The 27,474-nt window shown below is 35.2% G+C and overlaps 1 protein-coding gene across 1 annotated transcript in view; it reads left to right on the forward strand.

The window, feature by feature from the left end:
- Positions 1–883: 883 nt before the first annotated feature.
- The window catches only part of LOC125077067 (T-box protein H15-like), a 67,196-nt gene continuing 40,605 nt past the window's right edge, over positions 884–27,474 (forward strand). Inside the window, exons 1-3 of the mRNA XM_047688860.1 lie at positions 884–1,237; positions 5,493–5,654; positions 7,804–7,969. Coding sequence (XP_047544816.1) covers positions 1,099–1,237; positions 5,493–5,654; positions 7,804–7,969 — 467 coding nt within the window. The 5' untranslated portion in view covers positions 884–1,098. The remainder of the gene's footprint in view (positions 1,238–5,492; positions 5,655–7,803; positions 7,970–27,474) is intronic.

Consider the following 27,474-nt stretch of genomic DNA (forward strand, 5'->3'; position numbering starts at 1 on the left):
GATAGTAGGTAGGTACCTATTTAGGTAGTGTGGTTGTAATTTTTATAAAACATATATTTAATAAGTTTTTTTGTTGTAATTTTGTATTGTATGCTTAATTAATAATCCGGCACTTTTTTTACTGAATATTTTTATAGAAAGTATAAATAAAAAAATATACCTGTAGGTACCTATCTAACTATGAAAAAGTTAATATTTAAACAATTAAACAATTTTATATTAGCACAATGAATTACGATATTTCTGAGATAATTTATCTAAAAAATATTGAGATTACATTTTTTTTTCTTGACTTATTAAATCTTTTTCTTTAGGTTGTTTGTTTCTCCGAGAAACGTGTATACTCGCGCACATAATTTACACCAGAATAATCACCATAATGTGATCTCACTCTCCCAACCGTTCATTGGATGTCATAAACTAGTTCCTTCTCCCTCTGATCTAGTGATCTGTTTTAATGGGCGGCGCAGTAGCGTTAATAATTTACATTTTATTATAATTTTTACTTAATATCATTAATAAATGCTAATATTATTACACGTAATTATAACTAGAAGTGGTTAATTGAAAAATGTAAACATATTTTTATTATTTAAGAAACCAAGTGAATGAATATTTGAAGAAAACAAATCGTCTAAAATTCGGTTGTAACGGAATGTATATTGTATATTATTGAATGCTAACAATGAATTATGATGGGAGTGAGCAAGTGATATGGAATACAAATTAAATAATAATGCGATATTGTTATGAGTAGGGGTGCCGGCCCCCGCGCGGCGACAGCGGGTAGCGCGGCCAGTGGTAGATGGGGAGGCGGCCCCGCCCCGCGCCCCGCCCCGCTCGCGCCGCTTCTCCGCGCGCTCAGTCCGCGCTCAACCGCCGTGTCGCTTTCGCTTGCGACTTCGCGACCGCTCTACTATCACGACGGACTCTACTGTCACGGCCGCGTTTCGAAACAAAAAATGTGCTAATTATTCTTATTTTTCGGTGTTTCATTAATTAAATTTAATTCATAGTATAGGCTTTTATAGGTTTGATAAGAGACAATGTGTCGGACGGAATGAAATAGTGGATTTGGAACTGGGGTACTAAGTGTTGATGGATGTGGAAGGGTGGGGTTCCAGGATGGTGGCGGAGGAGGGCAAGACCCGAGCCACGGACTTCTCTATCGCGGCCATCATGGCTCGCAGCGCGGAGCAGCCGCGCAGTCCCGTCGCGAGATCGCCGCCATTTCTCGGTAAGATAGGCCTAAGTCTGGAGAGGCAGGAACAACTATCCTTCAGCTCCAAGTAATACCATTAAAAAGTGTATATTAACACTTTCTGTGACACGAAAATGAGAAATTCCAACAGTCAATCTATGAGACGTTCGTTGAATGTCGATGAAAACGCTTACATGATTTTAAAATATCATTATATCCAGAAGTTAGAAATTAGTAATATCTCATTAGATGCTTAAACAATTCCGGAATAACAAAAAAATCTCAGTTACATTGTAGTTGGGCAGGTATTAAAACACACTGTAATTTATAACTCCAGGAAAACAACGTAGGTATTTGCTTTAATTTAAGTTTATTTTTATCTGTGACATTTATTCATTTGTAGGTAAGTTTAGGAAATTAGCTGTATATTTAAATAAACACACACATTGATAAAAGTTTTTTACATACCATCTGAACCAAAAACAATTCAATGCGTTACACTGGTTTTAAATGCGACTGGAAACACCCGACGGTAATGAAAACTTACCGCCTTATTCGGAAAATGAATAGCTACATTCAAATCAGAATAAGCAACTGTCATTAATTAGGTACATTAAATACTGCAACGGGTTTCAGTTAAAATGTTAAAGACGAGATTCTTTACTAATACGTAAAAATAATTTAAATTAAAGAAGTACTTACCTATAAAAATATAATTTTTTTAATTGATATGGGCAAATAATTGTACCAGATTATTTCTTTCTTTATAATACTTATAAGATTAAAAGGTATAATATACTAGTATAATTATCCGACCAAATCATTAAAAAAAAAAATTCTCGTCAAAATTATGCTTTTGTGCTTATTTTAAACATTATTTTTTTTTATTTGGTTGGAGAATTTAGTAATTTTATCTTATTCTGTAATTTGGTAAATTTTAATGGTGCGGTTTTAATTAATTATTATTTATTAAATTTGAGTCAGATATCAAATATAAAAATTGTATTCAATTGATAGATTAAATAACATATGGGTATGTACTTTATAATCGATAAAACAACAATTGCAATTGTTTATAAATAAATAAAAACAAAATTACAATTTAATTAGTTATTTTAGTATAATTATTTTCTTCTTACTTTCTATTTGATATTATAACTTTGTCTAAGCACTCTGATTAAAGTTTATTGAAAGTATAAAATGTTCAAAGCCGTATTTATTCGCGTCTAAAATCCCTAAGCTATTTTAATCTGACAATATTGAATGTCGAAGTCGTTTGGACCTTAGTTTACCTTTCTCCGAAGCACAATAAAACAGTGGTCTGTCTGGAAACCGAAGGGCTTACTAATTGGAGAGGTCTGCGCAGGCGCAGGCGTCGTGTTGCCGTTCGTTATTTGGGATTAATTGTGCGGAACCGAACGCGGTCAACACCGCCCGCCTGGTGGGACACGCTATTTACAAAGGAATTACAATTTTGCTTTAATTTAAAGAAAGTACTACCTATTATTGTAAACTTTACAATCAGGTACATAAACATACAAAAAGATTAGATGTAGCTACATATGATACGTAGGTACATATATCATCATTATCTTAAATAAATATCCGATACTAAAATTATCGTTATAAAATTCTTCTTATTCGAAATAAAATAAATTGCAAATTTAGTATCAAAAGTGATTTAATTAAAAATTGCGCCTAAATTATATGCATTGTCGATTATCTACTTGTACCTATGAAATATTACGAATATATGGCAAGTAACCAATATAACATATTTGTATAGTAAATATATTACACGAATTTACAGTACAACCCGGATAAGTTACTGCGAGAATACTATATATTTGTACAACTAATTAGATAAATATAGGCATCATGAAAATTACTACAATCGTGTGTGCGGATTACTAGTACTAATGACCATTTGTAATTCCTCAGATATGTATACACTATTTGACTGCTTCTTTAGTCTAGTGACCGAATTACTTAAAGTACGGAAAGCACATAAAGGCGTTTTTCCTGTTCCTCTTGAGCTTGAAAAGGAGTTTACGAACGGATTTGCCGTCCATCGGATGGATATGAGAGACACTCGTGCGCTATATTGTGTCCTGCAAAGTTGGCTTTTACAATGAACGTACGAACGTACATCGTCATTATGTGCATATATCTACAGAATTATTATACCATTAAAAGGAAAGTGAAACTGTCGGTACTGCCGGTGATCGGTTATATCAAATTGCTGCCCCAACACGATATCAGAGTGACGGAATGAAGGCACCGGTGTTTCCGCAGACAGTCTAGTTAGGCTAGTCTCCGAATCAGACTGCTCTGGCCGTGATTTTGTGAGAAGATCAATATTATTATATACAATTCAACAATAATAATTCTAAAACAGTTATCGTTGAGAACAGAATTGTGGACAAATTCTTTTTTCACGATTTATATATTGCTCTTTTGAGGTCATCATGTTAATGCACACTAAATAATCTATTTGAAATAAGTTTTATTTATATATTATACACTAAAGTTATTAAATTTGAACGAACTACTTACCTCCAGTTAGACTTACTTCGAAGAACGTTTCAAAAAACCCTGATTAAAGTAAGTCTAACGAATAATATTTATTCTGAATGGTTATTGGTGATATATGATCGTTTAGTATTTAGTCAGATTAGTTTATCGTAAAATGATCATCGTTTTAGAAATTGGCGTTGTGATTTGGAATAATTTATTATTCGAATATTATGAAGAGTAAGTTTTTATGTTTCTGTTTATTTGATTTTACGCCACAACACGAAAACTATTACTTAGATGTAGAAAAAAACGGAGGTTATATTAAGTTGTAGCTTACTATGTTAGTGTTGTCGAAGCGAAAATTGTCGGTATATCCCCTTTCGAAGCCTTATCAATACTAAAATCGATGTTAGACAAAACCTACGTATGAGAAATTTGAAAAAATTCTGGTACTCTACAAAAAAATCAATGACGGTGTATCTATTACTCCTATACGTCACTGTAAGCAATCGATGATAACTAATTAACAACTATAATTCAATTTATTATAAAAAGTACACATTATTTTTATTTTTTTTCAATAGGATTCAAATTATTCCAATTTGAATCAGTAGTTGAAAATATATCACAAGATACTTGAATAAGATACAGAATGGATATAACGAAACTACTATTTATCTATTTGCGTAAAGCAATCGCAGTAGGATTGACATTAATTATATTATATTTATTTATAATTCTTCTATCACGAAATATAAAATTAATCAGGAGATATATATATAACGGAGTCGGCCCTTTCTATTCGAGAAAATTTTACTAAAAACTGCACATAAAATACGATGGCCTTCTTACCGATTTCGGCCACGGCGAACGTGCTCAAATATAAAATGCATTATAACAAACATAGTTGCCATATAATAAAGAAAGTATAATGTATATATAACATAGTATAGTGTATAGTGGAAAAATATAATGTCTCTATTCACTGAATAATTATTATTTTTAATTATGATTTTTAATATAGGTATAATAAAATGATAAACATGTTGCACAAAAGCTGATGTTTGTTGGTCGGGAAGTATAAATATATGCTACATATAGTTCATATAAATTATTAAGCTGTAGCAATAACACGTGAAAATTAAACATCGTATTAACGAAACTATATCAAACTAAGTTATATATGTTGTCATATTATAATAAGACTAGCGTCGAAATTTTGATGAAATACAACCAAAAAGAGTTTAGTGTTAAGCTGAGTATTGATTAAATAGTAAAATATTTGTCGTTTCGATTTAATATTATAGATAATTGTAGTCTCTTAAACCGTTGATTGGATTTTTAAAAGAATCATAAACCAAAGGATTTTTATAGAGTAAAAATCTATAAATCTCTCTTAATACCTATATTAAATATTTTTCTATTTCTATTTCTAGAAACTAATATGTTTCTTGGAAGAATGTTTTGTTTCAGTTAGTTAATTCAAAACAAACACTAATATAAAACAAAGCTATGCTAATCTATTTTTTAGAGATTCACGATTAACGCCTTTATTAACTCCCCTATTTATTAATTTAAAGTTAATACATACATCGTATCGTATATACTCTTAGAAGTCCAGTTATCCTGGATTATTGTTGTAATGTTTATTAAATTTAATTTTGGATTCATATTAGTTTAAGAAAATTACCAAAACTCAAAATTCTTTATTTAATATACTTTAATCATTAAAAACGACCCTTTTTTGTAAATTTTTAAATAATTGTTCTACCAGGACCATCATCGAGACAGAGTTCTCCAGCCTCCCTCAGTTCACCGGCATCGAGCTGCCGGTCTCCCGTCCCCGATGAAGACGTCGAAGTCGACGTCGAGCAGTGTTCTGATGGCGAGAGAGACGCATCCGACACTGCAGCACCTTCACCGGCTCCCTCATCAGGTAAATTGTTGAATATAATAAGACTGTCATACTTATATCGATTGTAAACTTTACATATGTTATTAAATTATTGCTTATGTGACAATGACAATAGCGGTAAAGCGTTTTGGTTAAATTACTTAGCCTTACCTTTACTACATATTGAATGTAATTTTACCTAAATCGCTATATTTGCATATAAAATACACAACAATGACTCGAATTGTTACATTTAATTTTACAGATCACTTGTTATTAGGTTGATCAGTCAATCAATCCACTTTACTCAATATGTTTCTATGTTCTTGTTGGCTGAATATTTTCGCCTTCGATTTAATAATTTGAAAAGTATCGACGTATGCTCGCTAGGCTTTATTTTCAGCTATATAAGGTGTCATAAATTCGTAACCTAAATTAATGATCCTTTCCTATAAAGCGTATCTATATATATATATAATTACAACTGATAGGAAAATAATAGTATATATAATAATATTTATACTAAAATTTTGTTCATATAATTATTGTGAAAAAAAAATACATAATTATAGTACGGAATCTGTAAATGTTTTAATTTTATCTCAAAATTAAAATCTTATCTGTTACACGTATAAACTTGTGTTCCGTTATCGCAAGTGTAGGCTCTGTTTATGATTTAAAATCGTATTAAATGCATGAAGGTAATTACACTTTTGACACACAATACCATCGTATTCAACCATTGTGACGCAAAAAGTAAATTGAAGTAGTGATTACACGACGTTATTAACATAATAAACTAGAATTCTCATAAAAGTGTTCCGTTCACATCGCATTCTTCTATACGTGTGTGATTTAAGACGTATAGAAAATCACAATAATGTCACATTGATATTAATTCAATTGTGCGTAATATCTCTTTTATTATCTTCTTTGTGTATTTATGTAACTCTATATTGTGTATGTAATATCTATCTATATATTTGTCAAATAAAGGTCAATTTCGGTTGGAATAGCTTGTAATATACGTTTGTAATAACTTCAAAAACAAGTATAGTAAGATTCTCCAGTTAGTTTTAACTTAACGTATTAAAAAATTTAAAGCTCATATCAAATATTTATTAATATTGATAAAAATGTAATTGTATTTTACTTACATACTTTGTAATTAAAATTGTGAAAAAGAGTAACTACTGAGTTTTTGCCGGTTCTTCCCGATATAATCTACTTTCCGAATAGGTGTTAGTTTTAAATTTAATTCAACACTACTTAAATAAAGAATATTTTGATTTAATTTGTAATAAACATAATTTAACGAAGTTAAGTTAACTAGTAAAAGATTCAATACAAACGAGTACAAATGCAAATAAGTTAACAACTACAAATATTTTTTTGTATATCTTACACAAAATTCAATGTTTCTTGATGGATAACCTACCGCGTGAATATCAATGATATAACATGACTATCGTTACTTTTTTTCTTTTAGATTAAAATATATAAGTTTTCAAACGTAAAGTGTCCGCTTGTTTTTAATTACATCGAATACTTTATCCAAGGAAGGATGTATTAACTTTGCGGAGTTAAAAACAAATAAGATTGAATCTTCTCTTATCCTGCATAAAACGTGTCAAAATGATTGTGGATTTAAATTTCGTAATTATTTCTATTAGGTGTGTATAGAGATTTTTTTAAAACATTACACATGTTTACCGCCTAAAGCGGAAACCCAATTCCAAACATTTTGTTTACAATTTTTGTTGGTAACTTACAGTAATTAAGCTGATAGAAAGTTTCTTTAATTAGTGACAAGATCGAATGACTTTTTTTGGAGTAACAATTAAAATTGATATAGAATGTCTAATTGCTTTAGACAGAAACTTTATAAAGAAGCCGCACAATTGCCTAATAAATAAAGCGTTGTATGAGAATATCTCATAATTATTTTATAAGTAGTATAATATGAACTATTTCTGTAAGATAATTGGATTGTTCTTTTAAAAATAAAATTAAAATTTTAGTAAAAGTTTTATAGAAAATATAATGTTTATAAAATTAATAATAATTTATCTACAATAAGTTGTTAATACTTACATATTTAAAATATTTATTTCTAGTAATACAAATAGTAAATATTTATGCTAATATACTTCCAGTAACACTTGACTCTAATGATACTTTATGCTCACAGAATTAGGCGAGAGGGACACTCCATCCCCAGCTCGGCCTCTACCACCTCCCGTGACCTCTTGCAACTGCGAGGAACTGCTGTCAGTTGATTGTCAGCTTGAAACTAAGGAACTTTGGGACAAGTTCCATGATTTAGGCACCGAGATGATTATCACAAAAACTGGAAGGTAAGTTCAATTATAAAAAGTCTGTTAATTATAAGCTTGTATTATTTGTTTGTTTAAATGGAGTATCGCATAACGCATTACGTAAGAACTATCTTATTAGCCTAGTTTATTATCTTGGTGTGTGTGACGGCTATGCTTGACACTCGCCAAACGTCAAACTAATTTACTACTGTTATTACGTCTACGTGAAAATAGTGGCCCACGGTAGTCCACTATTTTTTCCCAATCTTCGCCTTAACAGTATATCAAGACTTATCAATAAACAAAGATTATAACGCAGATTGTAATTAGGGAAATGTTTTTAAAAAAACAAAAAGAATTAGGCAATCAATTTAATGTAATTTTCCAAAAGCGCAGTCAGCAGAATGATTTCACTCCATAATCGCCCTAACAAAGGGTTCGAAATGGATTCATCAGATAAAGTGGCCAATTTTGCAATAATTACTCCGCGTACCCGGTCGTCCTTCAACCCTTTAACGAGATAAATTAAAAGTACATTTTTATCCTAACCGTCGGCATAATGCCGGGCTATAAATTTACGAAGCCCCAAAGACAACAAACAGCGCACTGGGGGAGGGTAAGATGTTTTTATAGTCACGCCGAGAGGTTTATCTAAATAATTGCGTAGTCGGTGGCGGTGAGCGGAAAATTGGCATTGTGTACGCTCGGGGCGCCTGCGACGTTCAATTTGACGAGGACAAGTCTCTCCAGGACAGGGGTACACTGTAATTGACTTTAGATACGGTAAAGTGCTTCGTTGTGACATATACCCGTTAAATGTTTTTCATAGAAAAAAAAATGCGTAGAGGTGCCCCTATGGTTGGAGCACATGAATATCAACCAATGTAACAGGTTGATTCCTGGTTAGTAGGACAAAAAGGTGTTGAAGAAAACATCGTAATGAAATCTGCATGTGTGGGATTAAAATCTGCCACTTTTGAAAATGCTGTAACAAGTACTTATTTTAATCTTCAAAATGTTATAACCGTCAATAAAAGATAAAAAAGTAGAACGTTAGCATCTTCTACCCCTTTTAATTGATTCAGTTAAAACGCTTATTAAGCATGGCATGGTCCAGTACAAGCGATGCCTATAAGCTACGTATTAGTCCCGTGTCATACGTTACAGCCCCTCGCAACAAGTGCAGTTATCTAAATCACAGTAGCCGGTAGCCCGGAGAGGATTCAATCTCGGGGGTAATGTCTCTATTGTTATACTGATAGTGTGCATTCGAATAATTTTGATATTTTTTTTATTTAATCAAATCTTAAAATCAAGGTTTCATAAGCTCTAATTAAAAATTAACTAATGATTTAATTAGTAATTATCCCTATATCTATAGTCAAGTCACTCATATTTAAATGCGAGTAAAATAAATTGAATTCAGCTGATGGATTACATATACATATTTAAAAAATTAAAATTTAGCAAGTATCAAGATTGTGTAGTCTTCCTACTAATAGCTAAACAGGGAATAAATCAACCCGTCCAATCAAAATGGGATATCAGGGACAAATTTTATAGGGAAGGGTGGCTGAGCGTGTTTTTAAATTGCTTTACAATGTATTGTCTATTAATATTTTGTTGCTACAGAGATAAATCAGGTCTTTCTTTATTCGCTTTAAGATAAGAGAAATTACTTCTAAACTTATTATATTCTATACAATACTTCATATGATAAATACAACAGTCTGTATATTTTTTTGGTACATCGTCATGATTTAATCATTGGATCGATCAAAATTAAATTGATTTCTAGGTGAATAAAGAGATAGCCATATTAATGCGAAAACAAAAATACACGTGCGGAGTCACGGGAAAGGCTAGGTTTAGACATAAAATAAAGAGGTAGTTACTAATTTCAAATAAATGGAGCTTGTAATGAAAAAAACGAATAATGTGGTAATCGAAAAACTAATTTATGATAATAGTAAAGATATAAAGTATTATTTTATTTCCTTTTACGACAATAATATGTAAGTACAAAGTGGCTCTTATCTCTGGACATCCCGTAATACGCTTCGAGCTTTTTTTTATAACGAAGAGACTCCACACACATTTTTATCGATGTTAACATATTTTTTTGACTGTTTAAAACATCGAGTATAAGATTTATTAGTTAATTTTTATTAATTTCCGCAAAACATAAAAGTCTGAGCTTTTATTAAGAACACAAAAAGCATTTAAAATTAATTAATTCAAAATAAACTCATGCTTTCTACTTTATTGTACTTAATTGGTTAAGTATTTTCGTACGTTTTCATATTTTTTATTCTGAGACATAAATAAACTATGTAATAACTTCTCGGAATACAAATTTAGTATAATTCGATATTTCATGTCGATGTTGTCACATCACTATCCGCGTTGAAGAAAATAAAATGTCAAGTTCTCCTTCATTTTTTCGATTTGTTTTGATTTACAAGCAACCATTTTACTGCTGACTTTGTTAGAGCCTAACCTGTGGACGATTTATGATTTTTCGAGTTAGCGGGACAATAAGTGACAACAAAATATTTGGATCCGTCAATAAGTTTATGGTAAATACGTTATTTAAACAGAATAATAAATCACCAAAATTATTACTAATGTTACCGTGAAATTTGTTTCGTTATAATTACAAATAATAAAAATGGATATCGTTAAAAGATTAATCTAAGCGGCTGAAGAACTTCTATATGATTTAATTAAATCTATAAGTTTGTGTAATGATAGATATATGTATAAATTGTTTTAAGGTAAATTAGTATTTTGTTACGAGACTTGAATTAAGTTAATATTAAGTCGCAAAGTTGTTTTCTGCCGTTAGCATCGACCATCGATATCGTGATCGGTACGTCAATGCAAATTGTCCGCGTCCGCAGTTTGAACGATGACTCGGGACATTAAGTGTTTTATCGGTTTTTAATACTTGACAATTATCGAGCAATGTCCCTGGACGGGTCGTGCTAATAAATATGTGTAAACTGAGACCGCTAAACGATTACACCTGTAGCTTTTATTTCATAAGAATAAAGACTATTCAAGTCAATTTTATGTATAATTCTACTCATACCTAGTCATGAGCACACAAGAGAGAAGCATTTTTTTTAAAATGTTGTCTTCAAAGGTTATACTTCAACTAAGTTTTCTGTGGTTCACTGTACTGGTAAGTACAGTGGGCGAGACGATTGCTTATTTATACTATTCAATGTTAAATAATTAGCCTAAAGAGTGATAATGCTGTATATAAGCTATGTACTTGAGTGTACGAGGAGGTTATCGATAATTTCGTTAAGTCAATTTTATAGGTAGGAATATAGTTACAATTAAAGCTTGTTACAATGTATGTAGTTTACGGCAATGGTAAGGTGTATGATAATTATATTTTATAGAGGTGTTAGTATGGCGGGCCGGTCAGATAGCTCCTTACATAGTTTCACGTATTAATACGACTGTAACATCAAAGAAATTTATGTCAAATATTAATACTCACGTAAATGTTATTTGTTTTGCGGATCATTTCATATTTTTATGATAAGATTGTTTTCTATATTATTTTTTAATATGTGTACGTAAAATTACATCTAGCAATTACTTATTAAGGTGTTGATATAAAGTTAATTATATATTGCTAAAATTCCTTTTAAAATTTGATCGTATATTAAATCAAGATATGTCGAAATTACACGAGTTATGAATTAGCACCTGGCATTCCTTTGTGGGCCGCTTCAAGGTGTTGATCGGAATAAAAAAATATGAAAGGCTGCGCTCAACAAACAATATTTAGTGCTCTCCTGACAGTTATTGTAGTCAATGATTACCGACGATCGTGGTTGGTAATTATGATTTTTTTTATTAACAATAACATTCTAAACAGGTGCCTCTCTATGGTTAACCGTTTAAACGTATTGTAGCACTTTAAATGTTAATAATCTTATAAGTATTATCTTCGTTTTTCATCGACTTGATCGATACTCAATTTGGTATATACTCGTGTAAAATCTATTAAGGTAATCTAATTATGCTGGTGGTCGTTAAACCTAGATAGCCCAGTGGCTTGAACATGTGAATATTAACGGATGATTGTGGGTTCGGGGCCGGATAATTGACATTAATTTTTTGTCTTTTTTGTGGTTATATTAATTAATATCACGCTCAATGGGGAATGAACTCATCGTAAGGTGATGTGTTGTGTGTTGTATGAAAATCTACCAAACTAAGATCCACACCTCCTCATAAGGATAGAAACAGGCTATAAATATTTTATGCATGTAGTAATTAATGTTTAATTAGAATAGAACATTAAAGCAAACATTGTTACAAATTGTAAATTAGATAATATGTAGAAACTTTGATATATGCAAGGTAACGTTACTATGATTACGTGTAATTATAATAAAATATTCGCTCCACCTTGATTGCAGGTTGAGGATACATATTGCATTATCATGACGATTATGTTTTGACCAATATAACGCATCGGTACAACAGCCTTCGCCGGGCTAAGTGTAATCGGTTTTAATAAATCGAGTGCAGCGAGTGCGGGGTGGATGGGGGGAAGGGGGGTGGGGAGGTGGTAGAACGTATGCATTAAACTTAATTGAAATTTTCGTGGCTACGTGTTATTTCGCGCTAATGCACCTTTCAACTTGACAAGTATCGTACTCCCGCGCACTTCGTTATAATGAAGAGTTCAACGCTCGCCGCGGGCGTGTTTGATTAAGATTTATATACCATTATTTATTACCAACACCGATCAGTAATGTTAAAGAAAAATATATTTATTTATTTATTTAAATATCATAAAAGCGCGTTTCAAGGTAAAAAAAAACAATGGCAATGTTTCATATGATAGTTACATAGAAAAACGTTGCAACCAAATTTAAACTACAAATTACTAAGGTTATTAATAAATTATAGGGACGTTACTTTGTTGGAGAAATATTTTAAGCCCAGTTTGAACCTAACTTTCAAATTGGGTATTGTTTTTTAATTTGACACATAATTTATCAATAATAGTTTTTAGCATTTCGTACAATTCCAAAATAATAAATCCGAATATATATTTAAAATAGAAATCGTTTAATAATTATTAATATATTTAATAATAATTTTTAATTTTATCCATAAGGTTCTCTCAAGTTGAAGTACCTACTAAAAAAATTCTAGATGTGTTATTTCATTGAAATTTTGCATAATGTTAATTTTAACGAATGTTAATTAGAAACTTTTATTTATCTTTTTAGTTCCAGAACGTTTAAGAAAGCTTCGAAAAGTTATGTTAATATTTTCTTCAATCTCTTTGTACACCGACTCGAAACGTCGTAATTATTTATATATGTAGGCATGTTGTTATGATAATTTTTAAAAATACATAAATTTATATTAAAAAAACCATTACAATAGTGTGATGTTAACATATAAAAGCGCTATAAGTTTGAGTTTTCGGGTAAAATAGATGTTATCTTTGAATTTAAGGTGGTCTTTGATTATATGAACATTAATTTGAATTATTTACTTCGAAAGTCTTAAGAGAAAATGAAGATAAACACACCCAAAACTTTTTACTATCTCTTACTGAGAGGGTAAACAATTCGCTCGAGATAAGTTGATCGCACAAAAGCGGGATGTGCTTGTGACTTTGACTAGAAATGCGTGTACACACATTATAATGTAAAACGAAAAAATACGTGTATATTGTTTTAACATAAGCAATATGATTCTCAAGAGAATATTTTTAAAATTTTATCGACTCATTAATGTAGCTAATTTGAGTTTGAAAACGCTTTTGAGTCGAAACTATATTAGGACGCTACGAGCGTTGAATTTCAACATTTATTTTTAGCGCTAGATAAATGAAAATGATTCAAAATGACATTAAAATTAATGTCACCAAAAATATGTTTTACTTCTGTCAAGAGTTCTATATTTCACATTGTTTCAGTAAGCAATACCAATTAATGCATAAACTTCAATCTAGGTATCGTAAAACCTATTTTTACGATACCTAGATCATTGTAATGATTAATAAAATCTTGCCTTATGGTCTTTATAACATGGAATAAAAGACAAATCGTACGTTTTATTTTCTAATCAAAGTAATTATACATAATAATATCTGTTAAGAATTTTAGTATCAGGTATTTAATGTGATTATTTATGTAATTGTAGGGATGTGTACCCTACACTTTATTTGGTCAATCAATATGAATACTGTTATTGTAATTTCACCTTAATTGGCGGTTCAGGCGGCGCGAGTGTACGTAATGAACCACAATCGTATTAATACAAACATAAATATTTTCAATATTACGTATTGGGTATGAGAGTTAAATAAAATGCGTTTTTAAACAAAAGATTTAGCTTACACAATTCGTTGTATTTTATTTTATTATTTTGTCCGACTTTCAAGATTACTACGGGCAGGATTTTTTTTTCGCCCACCTACTTTATAGAATTTATTTTTTTAACATAGGTAGCCGGGGTGTCAAATGCTACCTATGGTAAGTATTGTCCATAAACATTAAGTAAGAAATAAAAGAATAAGCCATTCCTTTTATCGCCAATTCGCCAACACCTTTGGGAACAAAGATTTTATATCCAATGTACCTGTAGTTATACCGACTTAATCACTCTTCAAACCGGAACACAACAATACAAAGTATTTCTTTTTCTCGGTAGAATATATGGCACGTGGGTGGCACCTACCCAGTCGGACTTGCACAAAGCTCCACCGAGTAAATATAATATAATAATAAGGCCATCCCGCAATGCATAAGTCATCGGGTTGATCCGGATCCTTTTGATTATTGTTGTCCTCACATAAAATATTATATTTAGCTTAAAAGTATTTATTATAGAGTCCTCTCCATCAATATTCCACTGTTGAGCTAAGACCTCTTCTCTAATGGAGATTTCGAGGTTCCACCATGCTGCTACTTTGCGAGTTAGTGGATAAACACGTGGCAAAATTCATCTGACAGGTGAAAGTTATCTCGTTGCGTTTTTCTTAAACTCCAAGTCAGAAATTAATTATAAACACAAATTGTGTGGTGTTTGCTCTGGTTGAACCACCCACCGTTGTGATAATCTACAAAAAAAATATTAAATAACAGTCATCGTAAGTAGAAATCTACTTCCATAGGTTTATCTGATGTGGTTTTTGAAATATCTTATAATGTCTTTCAGAATGTAACAAGTTAAAACTCTACAATCAGGGATCAAGCTTATTTTTTTTTTTTTTTTTTTTTTAATGTCATAAGGTGGCAAACGAGCAGGAGGCTCACCTGATGGAAAGTGACTACCACCGCCCATGGACATCTGCAACACCGGGGGGCTTGCAGGTGCGTTGCCGGCCTTTCAGGAAAGAGTACGCTCTTTTCTTGAAGGTTCCCAAGTCGTATCGGTTCGGAAAAACCGCCGGCGAAAGCTGGTTCCACAGAGTGGTTGTGCGAGGCAGAAAATGTCTTAAAAATCGCGCTGTTGTGGATTTTCGGACATCTAGGTGGTGCGGGTGATATTTGGAATTTTGACGAGATGTCCGAAGGTGAAATTCAGCAGCCGGGATTAATTCGAACAATTCCTCGGAACATTCCCCGTGATAAATTCTGTAGAAGATGCAGAGCGATCCAACATCTCTACGCAAAGCCAAAGGATCAAGCAGATCGGAAAGGGCTTGATCGTCGATAATTCGAGCCGCTCTACGTTGGATACGGTCAAATGGAAGGAGCTGGTACTGGGGAGCACCCGCCCAGAGGTGAGAGCAGTATTCCATGTGAGGCCGAATTTGCGCCTTGTATAGTCTTAGACGATGGGCCGACGTGAAATACTGTCTTGCCTTGCTGAGCACACCAAGCTTTTTTGATGCCAATTTGGCTTTGCCTTCCAATTGACCGCGGAACTGAACGAGACTCGAAACATCAACGCCAAGTATTCCGATACTAGCTGTAGCGGCTAACGGAATGTTCTCGAATCGTGGAGATACGACAAATGGTGTTTTTTTAGCAGTTAACGCGCAAACTTGCGTCTTTTTGGGGTTGAAGTGAACTAGGTTTAGCCGACCCCAGTTCGAGACTTTGTTTAACGAAGACTCGATTTCAGATACAAGTTTGTTCCGGTTTTCTTCGACGTTTTCCCGAGAAATATTAGCACGGCCGGTGTATGAGGTGTCTACGGTGCTGTCGTCTGCATAGCAATGAATGTTACTGATTTGCAACAAGTCATTGATATGCAGAAGAAACAGAGTGGGTGATAGAACGCAGCCTTGTGGAACACCAGCATTGACGAATTTTAAGTCAGAGCATGCACCGTCGACAACGACCTTGATGCTCCGATCTGCCAAAAAACTGGTAATCCAATTGCATAATTTTCCGGGAAGCCCATAGGAAGGAAGCTTCGAAAGAAGCGCTTTGTGCCACACGCGATCGAAGGCCTTCGCTATGTCCAGACTGGCTGCTAATGCCTCCCCTTTGCTCTCAACTGCTTCCGCCCATCTATGAGTAAGGTAAACTAGAAGATCACCGGCTGAGCGACCCCGACGGAAACCGTACTGGCGGTCGCTAATCAGCTGGTACTCCTCTAGGTACCGCAGGAGCTGGCAGTTTATAATGGACTCCATTACCTTGGAGAACAAGGAGGTGATGGCTATAGGCCTATAATTGGACGGGTCTGAGCGGTTGCCCTTTTTAGGGATCGGATGCACCAAAGCAGTCTTCCAGGAGTTCGGGACGACGCCGAATGCATAGGATTGCCGGAAAAGACGCGTTAAGACCGGCGCCAACTCGGGAGCACAAGTCCGTAGCACGATTGGAGGGATGCCATCGGGTCCACTCGACTTATGAATATCCAAGGAAAGAAGTGCTTTACGAACTGCACTTTGCCGGAATTTAACCTCCGGCATCGTGGTATCACACCGCGGGATTGTTGGTGGTGACTTTCCTCGGTCATCCAGAGTCGAGTTCGCTGCGAAGAGAGAGCCTAAAAGATCAGCCTTCTCCTTCGCTGTATGGGCCAATGACTCACCGTCCTTGTGCAGAGATGGTAAGGAAGGCTGACAGAAATTCCCTAAGACAGCCTTGGCGAGAGACCAGAACGCACGTGTTCCTGAAGGGAGGCGCACCAGTCTCTCGCCAATTCTGCCAATGTACTCCGTCTTCGCCTTAGCAATCACGTTTTTGAAGGACCTAGAGGCAGAGTTATATTCCTTTCTGATTGCGCTGGTATTTACATCACGAGACGCTGATGCGTTAGCCCAGTCTTGGTAGCGTTCCCATTTTCTGCGTGAAGCCGTTTTGCAGAAACGACCAAACCAGGGCTGGGACTTGCCACCGATGGGGACCGCAGAATACGGAATGAATAGTTCCATACCCTGAAGTACCACATCGGCAACAGAGTCAGCAACAACACTCGGATCATCCGGCGAGAAACAAACCTGCCCCCATGGGTAGGATGCAAAGAAGGACCGCATCCCATCCCAATCTGCTGACCTGTAGTGCCACACTCGGCGGCAGCCCACGAAACGAGGTCGTGAGTAACGCGCAACCGGCACTGTACTTCGGACGAGACAGTGGTCCGACGAGCCCAGAGGGGGTTCGACGATAACCTGGTAGCCATCCGGATGGGAAGTCAGCAGAAGGTCCAACAGGGAAGGTGTATGATCCTCCACGTCTGGTATTCGCGTTGGCGAGGGGACTAGTTGTGTCAAATCATATGCTAAAGCGAAGTCGAGAACAGATCTACCCGCATGATCGGTAGTGCGCGATCCAAGCCATTCGGCATGGTGGGCATTAAAATCGCCAAGAATAACGATCTCTGCGGATGGGATCTGCTGCAGTACGGAATCTGTAGCCATTTGGACGTGCTCAACCAGTCGGTCGGTTTCGGCATTACCGCTATGGGACCTATAAAGGCAAGCGTAGATTCGCGGATGGTCGTCACAATCTACACGCAGCCAGATAATTGATAGGTCCTGTCCTTCAAGGCTGCCGAGGCGTCGAGAGCAGATATCATCTCTGACGTAAACGCACACCCCAGCTCGTGGTACAAAGGAATGTTCCAATTTATACCCGGGGTAGGAAAGAAAAGTCGTATCGGCAGGAGAAGATATCTGAGTCTCGGTAAGAAAGAGCAAGGCCGGCTTCGCCGTCTCAAGGTGAAAGTGGACGGCGTTCAAGTTCGAGTTGAGTCCCCTTATGTTGCAGAAGTCCACAGTGAGGGTGGTAGGGGTTGCCTTATGATGCCTGCTCCGCTTGCCCCGAACAGTGGCGAGCGCAAAATTGCCCCCCCCAGAATTCGGAGGGCAGCCTGGGCATCCCTGCTCAGGTGGTGTATGTCCTGAGCATGGATGCCCAGAGAGGGATTCTCCACCGCAGTCGCTGATGGTACCCTCCTGGGGTAATGTAACCAAATTCTGCACAACCATCATGTTTAAGGGGGGGGGGGGGGTATCGGGCCTCCGGGACTCTCACATACCAGACGAAACGCGGTAACATAGCTACCACTTCACGCCGATTTTAAGTGAGAGAGTGGTACTTCCCCGGGCGTGCCGGCCCATTCGGCTGCAACCCGAAGGTATGCAGTGTGGCACTACCACTTACAAAAAACTTACAAAAAAACTTACAAAAAACACTTATTTAAAAAGGGTTTAATTTTACAATTAAATAAAACTGGTGATTACTTCGCGTGTGTCAAACCTTAAAACTGAATTTGAAACCAGTTTCAATTTGCCTTTTAAACTGCAATTTTGCACACATTTTTGGCCTGATGACAATTAAATAGCACAGGTATATTATTTTAATTAATTTAAATTATAAACCACAGGGATTAAAATAAATACTGTTCTTTAATTTTAATTTAATAGCCTAACGTTTTGTCCATATAATATATTCTGTCATGTAATTTTGAGTAGGTCTGTGGTAAAGCTATAAGTAAATTTATAGGTAATTCGGGTATTATATTTTGATAAGTTGTTATTACCGAAAACAATCGGATTTTATTTTTACGTGAATCAATAATACGTAAAGGTTACGTGAAAAAATCAATACTGTTTATTCATTTCATAATATTTGACGACAACTGCGATAGATCAGCGGCACGCCCGTCATCGGTATGAGCTCCTGGTACAGGGTTCATGGGTAATTAACCACAACGATACAATATGACAATTCTTGTACTTTAGCTGGTAAAATCAGCGATCACAAATTATAAAGCAGGTATATAACTATCAGAGTTGCCTGAACCAACGGTCCCGTTTGGAAGGCCCGAACTGTATCGCTCTCTATAGTAAAATTTAGCTCCCGACTAATCGCTCTCGAAAGAATTAAAAATGTGACAGTTGTCCCTTCAAACGATTCCGATCACGTGACTCATTACGTCACGGCGTTCACACCCAACAGATACAACAAACTCAACTGAAACTTACTAATTATTCGTAATCGACGACATGTTAATATTATGAAACTGTACGGTAATAAATGTTAATTCGTAAGATTTGATTACTATATACATTTTGGTTTAACCCATTACATATAAGGCATGCGTGTATTGCGTAGGAATAATTGAATAATAATGGTGCTTCTTCAATTCTCTTTTGATATGATCGCCTGACAATGATCATTTAGAGGCGCGGTGATTAATGATAGGAACTGCTACTGCCTGTTGGCTTTAATTCAATATAATATGATGTGCACTTGAGACACAATGAGGCACCCACGCGTAGTGCGATTCGTCCCGGCGCGACCTGTCAGCTACCGTTCGTTTGGTCGCTTGTTCGCTGGTACTTCTATTCTTACTCGAATATTTACCGAGTCAAGTTTTTTTTTTAAACAAATATATAGTAGGCAATCTTTTAGATAGACTAAGAATAAGGGATGAGCTTTGTAAGTAATGTGAAAAAAAAACTATTTGGTAGATACTTTTTATCATTATGGTCAATTGAAACTTTGAAAAAAAAAGGTGTAAAAACACAGTAAATGCGCGTGCGATGAAAGGCCGATGGTTCGGAACGACGGAGATTGATTATGTAATCATGAAGATCAGGTCATTTTAGGAGGCTCATAGAGAAAAAATCATCCGACTCACGGCTCGTTGACGGCACATTGAAGAGCGAGACCATTTAACTGTATCTGTAATCAAGATTAATCAAAAATTTAAAGTGATTTTATACGTCACTGCACGTTTAACAAGGCGGGCTCGTTATTACGAAATACGTATATTCTTATATTCAATATTCATTTCTGCTTAAGAAATCTCATCGAGTAAGTCTATTTAAAAAAGGATGTCGATATCTACTTCGCTAGAGGTAAGGGGCAACAAAACCCTGTCCGTCTGTCGACGCACAATTAGCTGGCCATTGTGTGCGGGGCATTGTACACCTTGCAATTGTGAGTGCGCGGGCGCCGCGCGCCGTGTTGGTTTTACTCCTACGCCCATTGTGATCTCCTCAATCGTACGCGCATTACAACTACCACTCAACGAGATATTATCTACACCATTATTAGCTTAACATTCAATGTTTCAATTGTTTTCTCAATAGCCTTCATTCGAATTAAAATTCTATGATTGAGAACTTCTATTAATCAATCTGATGTGTAATACGGTGATTTCTTTAGAGATAGCTAATAACTGTTTACTAAAAGGGTTATAATAGTGAAGTATAAAAAAATACCGATTAAGGAATGCGAATCCACAACAATAAATCAAAATAATTTGATATCCAATAAAACCGCTGGTTTTATCAGTTAATGATAATAAGATAGCTCATGATTGGCTAACCGTTTGTCAGAAAACAAAGAAGGTTAATGTAGAATGTTTTGGTGGCCACCAGCGTCGGGTCAGAAGTCAGGTTCGGTCGCGCGTGGCCGTACAATACGCGCGTAATGAAGTGGGCGCGAGGGCGCGAGGGGGCGGCATTGTATCCAAACGAGCCATTGTAAGACCGCAACGTCGACCCCCGACCCGCTCGTTACTGCTGGCCTCGTATCCCGGAACTTGCTCTTGTTAGCAGGCTCTGCCTAACGTTTAATCTAGGCATACGCGTAAGACAATCTATTGCGACTATTTAGTCACTACTAGATATATATGTACTTGTATACGAATTGTTTTTTGATAAAGTGTCGTTACTAAATTATTTTTATGATTACAACTATATGAAGCTTTTATAGATATCTAATTTAAAAAATTATGATATTTTTAACGTCTAGGGCCAAGGAAGAACTGAAATGATTCTTACACTTGTGTTGGTTTTAATTTTGTTAATAATAATCATTACAATAAAAATATGTTAAAAAACATGTCATGCAATTATTCTACTGCGTCATATGTTGTTTTCGATTCGATTATGTTGGTTTCGTTTCGATTTTCGTTAGTAGTTTCACACTACTGAATGAACAGTTGTTGCGTGAAAGGTTCAAATTGTAACAAGCCCGAAGCGTTAAAACGATTCATCAAATGAAATCGAATATTTTAGCTCTCATTCTACGAGTTGATAAAAGACAAGGATAGATATATCGATATCCATGACATTTTTTTTGCGAAGTCTTTTTTTTAAGAACCCCTGTTTGTAATAAGTTATCGTCGATTCCGGGTGGCCGTGGCTGTAGTTTTGTTACAAAAACATCATCATTCGACTTCCAGCGATGGAATTGCGACGGAAGTAAGGGTTGTTTAAGGTATAGTTAAAAGTTATTGAATGATCAGCAGATGTAGAAAACGATGACGCGAGGCGGTTGTTCCAGTATTAACTGCTTCATTATCAACGATGGAATAATAAGTTGAAAACCCCGCGACCTGTTATAAACTAGCTTCTTATAAACGAGTTATATTTAACTTCCCACCAATAAGTAATTGTGATAGGTTCGATTTTTGAAACCACAGCGAGAGTCCATAAATCTCACAATCCTGGTGAAGGAAAAAAATTGGAGCCTATTATCCATATATACTCCAATGCCCGTTGTTGAATATAAGAAAGGTCAAATTTAAAGACACATGTAGGTTTCATACCTATGTTTTCATTTACCGACGAGATTTGCGGGAAAACACTAATAAAGGAAGTGGTACTTGAATGAGCCCGCGATCTTGGGTAAAGATCTGCATGTTACCCCATGGGCCATCTCGACTTTTGGAAATTGAAAAGTCACAATTTTTCATCATTAGGTATTCAGTAATAAGATGTTTTAGGTATTCAATGCCTTTTATTGCTAAGCTGTTATGTTTTAATCACCCTAATTTTGTATCTTAAGTACCAAGTTGTACAAGCATAATAATTTGATTAAGTTCAAAAAATCCGATACAGCACTTTGGTAATTAGAGAAACCCACCAAAACACGATTAATGGTACTGTCTATTAATTTGTGAGGTTCCTGGAATATAAATTCGATACTTTCAACAGAACAAATCAAATCCAGACAATTTTTTCCTCTTTTGTATATTTGGCTATGAAAGAGGACACGCACCGTGTGACCTGCACGCATGAAACTCGGTAAAGTTTATACAATTTACGTCTAATGCGACCAAATTGTATTCGTTACCGGCGCCGCCCAACAATGAAGTCATTATTTTCCATTTCCGCGCCGGCGTTGAGTCGATAACTCGAAAATGACGGCCATTCGTACAAACAAGTCAACAAGTCTGTAATCCGCTCGTACCTTATTATCAAATCATGGATGTAGGTTCTTTCAATCGCTTCGTCTAGCAATTTAGACCACGCGATACTTGATTAAGTGTATCCATTAACAACACAATACGTTTCCAGTTTTCCAAGAATATTAAATTTAATACTGGAATTTTTCATTCAAACAATCTTTCCTCGAGTTTATGATTCGAAAATGTGATTATTTGTTTGTATATTATATTTTGTCACCTGTAATGGAATAAAACTAGTTTTATTTCAATGTGTAATAATCGCGAAAATCTAAGACAACATCACCTGTAATGGATCAAATTATTTCTTATATTAATAGATACATAGACAATTTGTTTTTTGCTAGCTCTTAAATACTCTTCATAAATAATATTCAAAAAAATAAAATGAAAAAAGGTCTGCCATAAAATCTATTTGTACACCAAGCTATAAGCAATAATTATGAAAATGTCATGACATCTTTATAATATCCTCAGTGTGTTATGAAAGCATCATAGTCGTGTGATGTCACGCGAAGCGCTCATCAGCCACCGTTGACGTTCATGTTTCTTTATAACTCACTTGGGTACTGGCTATGGTGATTTGTATGATAATGATTTTACTTTTAATATCATTTAATAGTTAATTTATATTGTATACATTATAAAATTCTAGCAAATATATTCCATTTTCTTAATAAGCTAAATAAATACGCTTTGCTCTTTTTTATAGTAAAATATTAAAAATAATGCCTGAAACAAAGAGCTCGAGAATACGTTGTTCTAGCGTATCTACAACGTGGTAGGTACAAACATATGACGTGAAATTTTACGTAGTCGACCCCTCTTTGCCGGAACGGAGTGGCAGTATGGCGGGCGTCGGGCGAAAGCGGGACGCACGAGGCACGGCCGCGGCGGTTTCGTACATCGCCACCCGTCCGCGCCCGTAAGCTCGTAATTTGCCTTTCTATTAGAGCGAGGGCGTGAAAAAAGGAAAGCGTTTACGGCGTGTTTAATGGGAGTGAGAGGGAAGAAATATGACCGCCCGTCGGGAGAAGGGAAAATTTTGGTTTTCAGACTTTTTGCGGAGATGTGCATCGGATCGCGGAGTGCGAGGGGGACGGCGATATTTGCGAAACCGCTCCCTGGAATAATTAGCGGAAGTCGTGGCTTAGTTTTCCCCCGAACAGGAGGGCTGCGGGAAGGGAGTTCCTCTATTTGTCGTTTAAGAGTTAATCGGTCGAGCGATTCGTCACCCTCGAGAGCTCCGCCGGCGATATTATATCTTTATTATGAGACTGCACTATAATAAACTGGTCCGCCCCAAGCTATTAACGAAATTGTGATTATTGATAATATTTTGTTTATAAATCTTTAGATTGATGTATTAATTATTGTTGCTTTAGTTTCGGATATATTTAGTTTAGGTGTCCATCAATCACGTATGGCTCTTGTATTCAATACGATAATGAAAACGAATATATTCAGTGATGAAAGACTTTGAAATTGACTTTTATTTTGAAAGGGTTGCCAGTATCGAGGCGTATGTGTCATTAGCGAGGGAAGTGACAAATGCTGCAGTAAACACAACTCGTGCGGCGACTGTCAATTAGTTGTAATGGCACTCTACGACATATGTCGAATGAACCACTTTTATATTTGTTGGTCTCTTTACAATACAAAATTATATATCACGCTTGAGATGAAAGCTGTTTAGAATATCGAATTTTATTACCATAGAATATCCCATACTATATATTATTATATTTATTTTTTCAAAAATCTTAACAAAAAATAGTAGATATTAAATTACTTATTAGTACACTACATTGTTTATTAATACGCTTAAATAACTTGTTGTTTCAAGTTTTAGTGGTCGTCAAATGTATATCTTTAAGTACACACTTAAATAATATAATTCAAAACAAATAAAAGTAATAATTACATTCGTTTCAAGATCATAATCGGCATATCGGATCGAAATCAGTGAGTACCAAGCGCTCGGCCAATCACAGGCAAATGAGCGATGGCGGTAATTAAAACGGATCGCCTTACCAAATCAATAAAGCCATACGATAAGCCAATTAATTGCATTCGCGCTTAACTCCATTCCCATAGGACCGTGCCTGATTGATTCATACAGCCATGCACATATCTAGGAAATTCATTATGGCGTCGTGTTCGAAAATTTCAAATCCATTCGTTACAAAAACAAATTAAAAATTAGTTAAACTGTAAAATTAAATCCTTGGCGCATTTCGATGGAAACATCTATCAATTCATTAGAATTGTTGTCACTACTTTTTTTTTTGTTATTTCGTGTGTGGCAATACGATATCCTTAATAGTTGACTATTTGACTATTTACAGCTCTTAAATTTTCACTGGATAGTGCATCCCCGCGGGAGGTTTTCTCAGAACAACTACCTTGTACGCGTTGCAAGTCCATTAATTATACGACAAAAGTGTTGTGGTCGTTGAAAAGAAAACCAACAATGTAACAATGTCATTTTTTGCCAATCTTGGGTTCCGTAGATTTGAATTCCACCTCAATACTCCATTTAGAGTTTTCGTGACATTTAGTCATTTTAATTTATTGAATATATTACAATATATCATGGTATTGTTTTGAATCGTAATAGGACAATTTTACTTATTGTTAGTAATATATATATAACATCGCAGTTTCTCCGGTTACTGAAACAACACAGTGATATATAGGGAACCTTGTGTCACCTGTATATTTGCGAGCACGGAGCAGTGTGGGTGGCACGGCACTCGCCACAATGGTGTTTGGGTTGGCATTCGTCACGGGGCGTCGGCCCAGCAGCGCACCATGATTGATGACCCTCGCCTGCGGAACATACCATGTGATGTGCGAATGTGTCTCTTTAAACGCAGTGGATTTTGTACTTTGTACGCGTTAATATCATATTGGTTTATAAATTAATTCGTAGCTATAAAGATAGCTCCAAGCAGCTATATTTATTGGTTGTAAATAAAAATCTTTATGACGAACAAACAGGTGATCGTGTTGAGGCAATTTATAGTAATTATTAACTGACCTTACAGTACGATGCGACGCAGGACGCAATGTGCTTCGAAATATACAATTTAATTTTCTTTAATTTCAGGAACGTAGTTAACGTAATACATTATTTTTTTAGTTTATGATACTTTCGTATAAATGCATCGCAGGTACAAGATTTTGTTTGAATTTTATTTATATAAAATTAAATAATTCTAAGAAATTGCTTCTTGAAAAGTGTGTGAGTCAAGAAAAATAATCTTTATTGAGGCAAACCTGGTCCGGCGTCTAAATTATGGAACTTCATAGTTTACGCGTAACATAATATGCGATGGATGGGAGCGATAGCGTCGAAATATTCATAATCCCTGGAGGGCTGCGTAAATAAAAATTATTTCGTTTAAGACAGGTGGAGCGTCGGGTTACGCGGCTCATTAGCATTCCGCCGAATTAGATCGTCCGTCCGTCCATCCCTCGGCTGCACCTGTCCCATCAAATGGACTTACAAATATCTTGACACTATCACACTGTGTAATCCTATTGCTAAGTAGCCGCGGAAAAATTAAACGTCTATTAGGTTACGTAATATTTTGAGTTAGTTTTTATCACAGAAAAAAAACAATTAATTCATACTGAACCAATCTAATTTTATAATTATATAAAAAGGCCATATCTCAAGAGAATCCTTAATTTTATTCAAGGTAGTTGTAAAAACTTTGTAACGTCAACTGCTAAAATACTCTTGACGAATTTGTCGACGGTGAAAAAAATGTTAACAGACTCAGTGATTAGGGGCATATTTTGTGTCGTGTCGGCATGAACTCGACAACAGTTACGTTGTAGTTATTATACTGCTATAAACAACAATTAGTATAGCTCTAATTAAGTCTATAACGCGCTGATAAGACCTTAGCGTCGCGTGTTAAACGACGATTTAAAATAAATCTGCTATTGTCATACAGCTGTAAAGTTTACGAACATATGGAATTAGAAACTGGAGTATTTTCTGCCAAAATAAAGGTTTTGGGAACGCTCCAAATACTGTGGATATTTATCACAGCCCTACTCCCCTTATTCAAAATAACCCCTGTTATGAACCCGCCTGAAACATTTACATAGGCTTAATATAGCTATAAGGAGCGGAGACCCTCAGTTCGTGTTTAAGTCGGTAACGTTACACAGCCTAGTTTCGGCAATCGCCTCGTTTAACTTGTTTATTTCTTATTATTGTGTGATTATAAATTATGAAAGAGTTGATCAAGATAAAGAAAGACACATAAATAAATATTCATATTCTGTATCCGTACGTATCTTTAATGCGAAATTAACTGCGTAAAAGTAATTAATTTTGTGTAAAAATCAACCGCGATAAGATCAATGCCAAGAACGTTAGGCTATAAATTAAGATATCTTTAATCCCTCGGATTACAAGTGAGCAATTTACTTGTCACCAAAACGGTGCTAGTGCGTTATCGGTGACAGATCAGTATCCTATGAAATAATTTCGAATTCCAATTGAACGACACAAACGAAATTGTTTCGTTATACGAAACTGATATGAAATATTAAACCTTAATGTCGTATACATTTAAGATTATAAGATGTTTGTAACGCGTCAAGTTTCCTCGTCGGTGGCGGCGGTCGAGCTCGACGCGATGTTCGTTTTGTTGCTGTCGTCTAATCCCGCTCTTAGCTAACCGTTTTGACAACATTTTAGATGTATCGATAAGAATATACTCACATTTTTTTTCTCTTTAAATATTAAGTCCAATGAAATTGTTGACCGAAATTAAGAAAGACAGCATTTCCAAAAAAAAAATATTTGATATTTATATATACTTTAATTACCTACTATAAACATACAAACACATTTCTTGAAC

The sequence above is a fragment of the Vanessa atalanta genome, chromosome 3, assembly GCF_905147765.1.
Source record: "Vanessa atalanta chromosome 3, ilVanAtal1.2, whole genome shotgun sequence".
Taxonomy (NCBI): Eukaryota; Metazoa; Arthropoda; class Insecta; order Lepidoptera; family Nymphalidae; genus Vanessa; species Vanessa atalanta.